The 10,346-nt window shown below is 40.9% G+C and overlaps 1 protein-coding gene across 2 annotated transcripts; it reads left to right on the plus strand.

The window, feature by feature from the left end:
• The first annotated feature begins 208 nt into the window (after nt 1-208).
• Nucleotides 209-5,742, plus strand: CIMIP1 (ciliary microtubule inner protein 1). Of its 2 annotated transcripts, XM_065692016.1 has the most exons (4): nt 209-553; nt 1,883-1,964; nt 2,993-3,091; nt 5,439-5,742. In XM_065692016.1, the coding sequence occupies exons 1-4, from the start codon at nt 492-494 to the stop codon at nt 5,592-5,594; spliced, it is 399 nt and encodes a 132-aa protein (XP_065548088.1). In that variant the 5' UTR covers nt 209-491; the 3' UTR covers nt 5,595-5,742. The 2 variants fall into 2 exon arrangements, 1 of the variants encoding a protein (XP_065548088.1); XR_010615456.1 differs by lacking the exons at nt 209-553; nt 1,883-1,964; nt 2,993-3,091 and adding an exon at nt 4,912-4,979 and having other exon boundaries at nt 5,439-5,484.
• Nucleotides 5,743-10,346: the final 4,604 nt, after the last annotated feature.

Raw genomic sequence — 10,346 nt, forward strand, 5'->3', positions numbered from 1 at the left:
TAACAACTCAGTACCCCAAAAGGTGTCCAAATACTTGTTTTCTGCTAAGGGGAGCCTGGCTGAGCAGTAAGCTGTGGAGTTTAGGCAACACCTCTCCCTCGAAACACAGCTAACTCCTCAAGCACGGTACCAGCTTTTCACCTGCTTAATCACTGAATCATAAAATCAGCCGGGTTGGAAAAGCCCTTTAACATCACCCAGTCCAACCGTTCCCCAGCGCTGCCGAGGCCACCCCTAACCCGTGCCACCGCGGGCCCCATCTGCACGGTTCGCGAGCACCTCCAGGCACGGCGGCGCCAGCCGCGGTTTCCTACTGAAGAGCGCGGACCGACGGCCTGCGGGGCACCAGGAACCCCCGCGGGGCCGGCTCAGCCGCTCACCTGAGAGCCGCGGCCCGACCCGTTTGCAACGGCCGCCGGCACGGGCGCTGCCCCGTGCTGCGTCGCCCGGCCCGGTGCTCGGCCCCGGCCAGGCCGCTCCCCGCCGCGGGGATGGCGCAGAGCCGCGGCGACCTAGCGAAGTCACGGAACGCGGTAGAGCAGGACGGCTGCTGGTAACGGGCCCGGGGCTCTCCTCCCGCCCGCTCAGGCGGGCGGAGGCTGAGGGGGATACGGGGTTAATGAAATGTACAATGTGTATCAAAATCACTTTGTAAATCGATAGCAAGAACATAGATAGCTCTGTCATAAATAATATAGTAAAAGAATTTACTCACTTTATAGAAGAGGGGGGATTGATACAGGGTTAATAAATGTACAAGGGAACAATACAGGGGATTGTATAAGAGTTAGAAGAATCCCTTGCTTAAACAAAAGTATTGTCTGCTGTAAACACCTACCGTGCTTACCAAGCGAACAAGGCACAGACTGCTGATAAGGGGAGGAGACAGAGGCCTGATTCTACTGATAAGCAACTATTGACAAGGAAATGCGAATGTCTGGGTCTATTGGTAAGGGGGAGAAGCTGATGATTTATGGATGAGGTACCGACTAAACCCTAAAGCCATGCGCGAAGATTAAAAGGTGAAAAGTTTAAGAAGAGGAAGACTCATTTACTTCATCTTGAGGACCCCTGCCCACAGGAGGAAGACTCATTTACTTCACCTTGAGACCCCTGCCCATGAGCAGAGGGGGCACTGCGCAGGCGCAAAGGACCTTCTAGCTCATTATAATACGAAGCGGGGACAGATACTAAATATGTGTAGGCGTATCAGTAACCTAATGCATATGTATGCCGTAAGGGAATAAACGTAAAGGAAAAACGACCCTGGGCGTGCATGCTTTGGAGGAACGCTCCCCATGCACCTCAGCGCTGAATAAAGCATACCTACTTTACAACTTCAACGAGTTGTGGAGTCAATCCGCGTATCAAGGGGATGTGTACGCACTGTGTGTGTGTCCGCACAGCGCACGGGCGCACTCGGAGTCCGCCAGCTGCGGAACGGCCGGGGGTTTAGCGCCCTGAATGGCGCAGCCCCGGGTTGGACCGGCGGAGCGAGTGATGGCCGCGGGCTCGCAGCGCGCCCGGCCGGGTGAGGAGGGACAGCGGGGCCAGGCAAGGGGCCCTTCATCGGTCAGTAAAACCGAGCGGATGTATGGAGGGGCACTGGGGCTCACCTTCCGTGTGTGTCATAGCACCTTTGACCTCCTCCACTTCCCAACAGGAGCGTAATTTGCACGGGCTTTCGCACCTACTGTTTAATTTCCCCATCACCTCCAGGTCGGGAAGTTGTTAACTCACGCATAGACGTGATGATTTTGAGGGAAAGGTCTCAAGCTTCGTGCTGAAGTGCTGTGCCTTGCGACAGTAGTAGTTGGGTTTGTGTTTTTCCTTTTATTTTAACGGAAGTTTTCAAAGTAAGTTACATATTTCTCTGTTTCAGGAAAAAATACATTGAAACTGAACGAGAGGCTACAAAAAAATGGTCTCACAAATGGGGATTCTTGAAAACACCTCTCAACGAGGTAAAAATGAATGGCCTACAAGAAACACATGAAATTGCATGCAAATTGATGTACACGTAAATTATGAGGGCGCAAAAGACTAGGAAAGCACTGAGTGTGCTTTACTAAGCCGAGTTCCGATGTAACAAATGCACTACTTTTAAGATGGGTTCAAAGTTTCACTTTTCCTCCGAATAAAATACGTAATTTATATGCTGTGCGTATTCTGGTATACTTCTCTTGAGAAGCATGACTTCCAATAGTGTTAACGAGGACTAGATGCACACTGACAGGAAAATATTTCCCCTTTGTCTATCCATATGGTAGCTTAAAAGTCTAGGGGAGAAGGTTCTAGCTAATGAAATTTTCAGTGGGGGAATTTACAAGAAAATGCTTGGAGAGATGTCTATTCTCAGTGCTGTTTAGATACTAGAATATAGTAGCACATAATGTACATTTGGAATCACAGTATTTCGTTGCTAAAGAACAGGGTTGATGCAGCCCCTGAGTAATTATAAATGTATTTTCCATGGGTCTAGAAGTACTTAATCTGTCCTAGGAGTGTTTGAAAATTCCTATGGGCATCCAAGTTAATACCTTGGAAAACTTTGGTCCTCTAGGCTTCAACATCCGTCATGAACATCTCCTTTGCACAGGCTAAAGCTGAAAAGTTGACAAACTACGCATTGTTACTATTGGTGAACATGTGCATTTAGCATTTGTTGATCTTTGTTTTGTGGTCATATAAGATACGTGCCAAGATCCATTTCTTGCCCTTTTGGAGGCGGTGTTGCAGTTAAGAGAGTTGGAATCACTCAGCAATATTTAGCCTTTCATCTGAAATTCAGAATTATATCACTTTCTGAAACAACAACAACAACGAAAATACATTACAATAGTTTCCAAAGCACTACAATAAGCAGCCCTGTTTTACATGGAAAGAACAGGAAATTCAGATGCAACAGTGAGGAGAATGGTGTCAATATCAGATATTACAGTGTATTTCAAAAGACAAAGTCCAACGTTTAACATTGATGTTTTGGTTTTAGTTGATTCAAGATAAAAAGGAAGAAAATACAAGCCCCAAGACAGAGCTTCCAGAACATCTGCAGGTTCGACCTGCGACACCTGTGGAAAAACACATTGAGGTTAGAAAATTAGATTTTAAAATTGCCATGCAGCAATATCTGTCTTAAGAAACCACGCAAGCTCTAAAATCAGTTGTCTTGTAGAGGTGGGCCTTTAACTAAAGGTCAAAGTAAATTGTATTTGCAATCTGAGCAATGCTTTAAAAGCATTCATTTCAGACAAGGAATTGCCCTTTGGATATGGTTGTCAGTTCACAGAGCTTTCACTGTACATAAATCACTGTATATAATCATCTTTCTGGAAAGCACCTCCCCCATGCACTCCATCTAGTATCAGAACAGTGCAGCTCAGTGCAGAATGGCAGTCACAGAGCTGTTTATGGCTGCTGACAAGTCATTGCTCAGATATATAAATCTGTATTACTTCAAGCCTTACCAAAACCTAACTCAGTTTTAACTATTGGTTAAGATGCTGCCACTTTTCTAGCTTTAAGACAATCTTCTTTTTGTCAGAGATAATGCCATTGTCCTCTTTAGTAGCAAAAATTAGTAAGAAGCCTGTTAATAACTATCTGATTTTATATTATGTGAGTTATAGTCACATATTCAGAGTCTAAAAGTTGTCAAACAGCTGGAAATGAGAGTAGAACGTGACTAATGGTTTGACTTATAACGTGTCAGAATCACCAGCGAATAGTGTAACTACCCAGGCAGCTAAATCAGTGACTTTGGGAGCGGACCATATTCATAAAAGGGGAATCAAAATATGCTAACAAAAAGGAAGGTTAGTCGACTTAGAGTAGATTAAGGAAACAAAAGAGATTGGAGATTCCTACTTGCTGAACTAGCTTTCTTTCAAAGGATTCCAAGGGTGGGGAAATAAAGCGAGGAAGTAGTAAAAGCTTTTACTGAGATTAAATTGAAACAAAAGAGTTAGTGTTGAGTGTGGCAGAGAAATAGCAGCATTTCTGCCACTAGTGCTACTTGTTCTTCAGTTTTGTCTCAAGCCTCCAATTTCAGTTAAGTTTACCTCTGCTTCAGCACAGCGAGGGTGTATGCGTGTATTAGCAAATCATGCAGACAGCTATCAGCTGCTGAAGTAGCATGCATAGCCTAGTGCATACTGAAACAAGGATCGTAGTTTCCATCTCACCTCAGAGTCTTTATTTGCTAAGGAAGATAAAGATTACTTGTGATTTAGGTCCCCCTTACATATTCAGAGGGAAGTTTTTTAAAGTCCTTATACAGAACTATGTGTCTCTTCGCACACTTACCTTCATGGTAACAGTCATCGTATCTGTTCTTCTCTCTAGGTTAGATTAATAATTGCTTCTTCATAGTCCTTTCCCCCAGACTGCAAGTGGGACATGATTTCCTTCATTATCCTGCTCAGCGGGTGGCACTTTTGGCCATAAAAATTATCTTTTCAGAGGAACTGCTCCACCTAAATATCATAAACATTTTCTAATCTTGGCCAAAGAACAAAGTGAAGCAACTCTGGCAAGAGAACTGAAACATTGTTCTCTTGCTGTGTATTTCTCTAAGTCCCCAGATGCTAAAATGATATAATGTGCCCAATTGAGATGATTCAGCCAAAGTAAGCGCAGCAGTCAGTGAACAGAGTCTCTTGGCTTTTGTTTTGTTTCCTTTTTAACTAGATTAGTTGCAGATTAACTTGATGCTTACCCATCCTTTAAAGTAGAAAGAAGGTGGAACGAGTAAGTAGATCTTGATGCAAAGGGCAGCTTGGTCAGTAGTATCTTTAGCATTTGGCCATAAAACTATTATTCTGTCTCTGCATTGCTACCAGATACATTACGGGAAGTATAAAATGCTATTTCTCCCATAGAAGTTAACTGGTTTTAAAGTATTATTATTATTTAAGGAAAAAAGCCTAAAGCTGAAGATAGGATTCTTCTAACATAAAGCCAGTAGAGCCTTTAGAAAGGTATGGAATAAAACTTAAGTATGCTAACATACAATACTAAATAATATTTTGTGTTTTGATTTCCTGTTAAACATACCAATTTAGGCACTAAAAGAGTTTTTTTAGAAGGGTGGTAAATGAAAGTTCTTTCACTGGAATTTGGCAGGTTTACTCCTCTCTTTCCCTGTGCCTTGCTATAGAAGGGAACCTAAATTATTCTAATGACTTTCTAAATTATAAACTATCATGTATTATAAATCAAACTTGCTTGCAACTGGGCTATCTTTCAAAGTTCTTATTTCCTAACACTAATGTCAGTGTGTGCTCAGGATATTAATTCAGCAAATTGCATTTAAAAGCACTGTTTTTTATAAGTTTTCATTTCCATCCACACTACAGTACGAAAGAGGATGTCGCATGAGAGAAACTACAATCAAAACCCTTTTAATCGTTGAATTCTACGTGCTATTTTTATTTTAGGTGCTTCCATCTCCTCCAGTACCTAAGACTACCCAGCGGTTTATTGGCTGGAGATCAGCTGTGCCAGAGTTGCAACTGGAACATGGTTTTCAAATCCAAAGCTGCAAAGGTTCCTTCTTCAAGGATATGAAGTGGCCACGTGAGCTCTCTGACTGACATTATGAAATAACAGCTAGGCACACCGATCCATTTGCATCCCTAAGGAAACATTCTAGGGTGGACTGCTGGACTGTTAAACATTTATGCTTTTAAAAGTCCACACTAATTTTGGGAAGCGTAAACATTTTAATGTAGCATTTTACTTGTTAGAACTGTGGCATCCAAGCTGTTAACAATGCTTTAGGTTTACTTTGAAGTAATAGTGAATAAACTCCTATAAAGATCACAGAGCATGTACTACTTTTATTAGCATTAGTAAGATTATGACTGTTAAATATTTACTGGAAGTCTTAAAAAAACACCTTAGTTTGTAATAACAGAGCACATTTTTATACTTGTTTCTTCATGAAAACCTCCATTCAGAGTCAGTTTCACAGCAGCTTTTTCAAACGTAAATACTGACTGCCATGTTCCTGACAATTCTATCCTGCTGCTCATTCCCAGTTCATCACTTACCAGCACTGGAATCAGTGTTTAGAATTAGTTTTTTATCAGCACTCTGAACCGGCCCACTACTGAGTTGCTAAAGTGCCTGTGCTGGCAGAAAGACATCACAAAGAAAGAGAATAAGAGGCACAGAAAAGTAGTAGGCATGGCTTCAATTGGCTCAGGCTGCCATGGAACTGCATCCTTGCGTTTGGAAAGAAGCTTTCCTCATGAAAAACCAAAATGCAACAAACAATTGAACACACCTGCAAAAAATAATTAGCAGAGTTCATCATAGTGTATCCACTGCAGCTAGAAAAGAACAGGCAAATCAGAAGTATGGTTAACTCGTAATTATTAAATTCATTGTCTTTTGTGTTGTGTGTGCCTTACTGGTATGCAGCGTAGTTGCACACGTAAGTATTGAGTAGGTTTCAGTGCAGCTGCTGATTGCTATCAATAAAGTACACAAAGGCCACAATGACACCAAGTCACTTTCAAAAATCAGTTTTGCTACCAGAATAGGTTCTGTTCAATCAGCTGATCAGAATGCAAATATGTTACGGAGTGTTTATGTTGCTCCAGTTTTGTTTATATCAGTATCTATACCAACCAGGACTCAGAAACAGTAGGGGGTTGCACTGGGAGTTACTGGTGTAGCTACCTCAGTGCTATGAAGCTCAGCCTTGCACTTCATGACCTACCTGAAGGTTTGCCAGGACTTCTGGAAACTCAGAAGGAGAATCATTTAGTTGCAGCAACTATTTGCAGGATATAGTTCCTACTGGCTAACATGTTTAAACTAGAAGATTGTTTAAACAAGGAACAGCCTCCAAGAAGTCAACACAGGCAGCTCCTTATAACTCTGTATTACTGAAAGAGGAAAGACTTTCCTCTTTAGTCCTGCTGCAATGTCTCCTTTATGTTCTGCAGCTAGCAACATTTATTTCTTGAGTCAGCAGTAAGTCCTTGGCTTTCATAGCAGTAGGTCAGCAGCTAGTGTTTGTTCTTTCCTTCTTCCCAAGAAATGACTCACAATGATCAACATCCCACCTTTTTTCTTTTTTTTTTTATTTTACATTCAGTTCCAAATACCCACAAAATAATAATATTTTACTTTTTCCATATTCTTTACAAATAATGGAGAAGTGACTCATATCCTTTGGAAAGCTTACCCAAGAATAAGAATACATAGCAGAAGTAACTTCAGACACATTACTTAAAAAACAAAATAAAGAACAACTTGGAATCAGAGTCTGGAAATTTAAGCTAAATTGCAGTTGAGCTACCAACTATAACATGTCTAAACTGTTCTTTGAACAAGCAACATAATTGTAAGAACAATATTTTAAATCAGTGTGCTTGCTTCTCATTGCTAGCTTTGTATATCTATTCATTTTAATCACAGGCTTCAGTTTATTTTAAGGTCACGTATAGATCCTCTGATTCTTGTCTTATTTATATAACCAGGTATTGTAAAAATTACTGTGTGATTTAGTAGCAGCAAAATTACATTAATTCAGGCCAAATGAACGGGGAGCTTCAAGACCACTATTTTTTAAACCCTGTCATATTAAAGAACCAGAGCTGGCACCTAATAGCCAGTAGATGTTTGTGTGAAGTGAAATCCAAATCCATATGAGTCATGGCTAGATTCTGAAAACCAAAAGAAGTTTTGTCCAGCATCTACAGTTGAACATTTCTGAATCTTATTCCCAATGTCTGAGTAGTAACTCTGTACTAACACAGTAAGGGGCTTTCAATTATGCTGCCCATCATTACCATTATAGCCTATGGGGATGTATAAGGAGTATCATCTAAAATTTGAACTCATCCCTCTAGCGTAAATTTGTCAGTTGTTAATTGAGCCATGTATTTGGGGTTTTGGTGTGCAAGGATATATGAACCTACTTCTTTCCCCAACACTTTCAGCTTGACCCTTCATACCTGAAAAAATGGTGTAGAATTGTGGATTTGCAGCTGGGACAGGACTGTGCAATGAACTGCCCCAGCTGTGAATCCAAAAGGCCAAATACAGAATTATTAAATCACCTTGTACTGTTTCAAACCTGACATTTAATTTGTGGAAATTAACCTATTTATTGGAGCCAAGTTGGGCACATGAATGTCACTGCACACTGTAAAATACCACACCACGGCCAAGGTCAGGACAGTGTTAGTAAACTCAATGCACACACCGGCAAAACACTCCAAAACACAATTAAATCACTTCAAAAATGCATCAAAAGTCAACATAATTTTAATTCTATATTAAAGTCTTAGACCTGCATTTCTGTGCAAGTCAGAGCAGAATGGGCCATTTCTAAACACATTAAAAAATACGCAGTTTATTTTTAACCAAAACCTGAAAGCAAGATGCAAGTGTATTTAGATGTCTTCTATGCTTCAACTTAAATTTCATTTGGTGTAGTTTCATAAAGCTTTCTGTGGTCTAAGGTTCACGTTAGCAAAGTGGTCTGAATGGAAATCCCTTCCTAGCTGACTCCCAGTTTTTCAGAACACTGAAGCCATCTTACCTGCTGACTGCTGTCTTCACATAAACTAGTCCTTTGGTAACAGGCTCATTTTAAAGAACTACGTATGCTGCTTTCCGAGTTGCATAGGCAAAAAAATGTATGGAATTCGATACACAGCCACCACAGCAAGACATGAAAATAGGTCCGCCAGGCATCTTTTGTCACCATGCATGTGTGCCTGCATCTACTTGCCTGGATGTGTGATGAAGTAAGAGTAGAGGCTTACACAATGGCTGTATTCAAACTGAACTATGAAATCAGAATTGTCTTTCTCACAAACACTTGCTTTATAAACAACAAAATCGGGTGACAAAAACCTGGTGCATTTTCCTTCACAATGTGTTCTTTTCTGTGCTGTTAGAACTGGCGCAGAACTGGCACTTGCTATTTATAATTTCATTAATGTAAGATATTTTACCAGGAACTCAGAATTGAAAGTTTATTATTTAAAATGTATTTTGGATCAGAGAATACAAAAGTTTTTATTAGATAATAGTGAAATGGTGATGCTGAATTAGTAGCAGTACTGAAATTGCAGTCACCATACAAGTGGTTCTGTATGTTTTGAAAGAAGCAAAATGAAAGGCAACCACAGCATGTGCATAGCCAATTGATCCAGCTACTGTGGAAAGAGGCCGCTTCGAGAATAAAGCTAATCACTATTCTGCATGAGACATTTCTACAGCTTCATGCTGTGCCTATCCTAATGGATACCTGCTGCAATCCTAACTTCGTGCAAAAATTACTGCCTCCAGTTCCTGCTATTGGCTACTCTGTTAGCCTGAAGTAACACTAATTCTAAACTAAAATCATTGCCTATAAAACAGGAGGTATATTATTGTTTCCTTTTCAAGGACCTAAGGCTCCACATTCCCACACATCATTTCCATCTTTAGCGAAGGATTCTTTGTGGTTTCTTCCACATTCTACAAAGTACCAAAGCAACAAACAGTAGTCTAACATAGTCACTGGCAACCAGAACAGAAATCTCTACTCCCACGTGAAGCCCAACCCAGATCACTTCTTGCATGAGGCTTCTAAATGTTGTTTTTAGCTCCCCTTGAAACCCTAAGTGTCAGTGCAGCGAGACCGATAAGGCCCACTCACAGACCATTACCTTCTTCCTGACTCCTGTGGTTTTCACATCCCATCAAATTGTTATTTAACTAGTTGAAAGCATGTCAAACCACTTCATAGGACCATAGTGTAATAAATTTAACTGTACTGGAAAATGATACCATTGTGCAGTGAAACTGATGAGGTTGCCAGTGCCCCTTCAGTCTACTTTGTCACACATAAGACCAGCAGTATGGAGACATAAATTCAAAACAAAATTGGAAACTTTATGAAAACAACACCAATCTGGTTCGTACTGCACCAGTGAAACAGAATACTGGAAAGGGTCGTTGTTTTTGTCAGATGAATTGGAGGTAATTTTGACCTTAGGGTTTCAGGCTGCTCTCACATGTCTCAGGATTTGTTTTGTTACACAGAGAGGAGTTCAAACATATTGAAGTAACGCTCTTTCCTGTATACCTCAGTGGTGGATTTATTTGCACAAGGGTTTTTAACTGGAAAATCTCTGATATAACCTGAAAAGTACCACAGGCAGGTTTTCATTTCCATGCAGAAAGATGCAGTGTTGCCACCTTTGAAGTAAGACACACTAATGAGTCTGAACACTGGGTTTTACAGGCTCTGACAGAGGATGAAATGTCCAAAACCATTCCAGGACAGCAGTAAGCCACTGGACAAATAGCACACATATCTTCTTATAGAGAAATTG

This window comes from Lathamus discolor, chromosome 11, assembly GCF_037157495.1.
Source record: "Lathamus discolor isolate bLatDis1 chromosome 11, bLatDis1.hap1, whole genome shotgun sequence".
Lineage (NCBI taxonomy): Eukaryota > Metazoa > Chordata > Aves > Psittaciformes > Psittacidae > Lathamus > Lathamus discolor.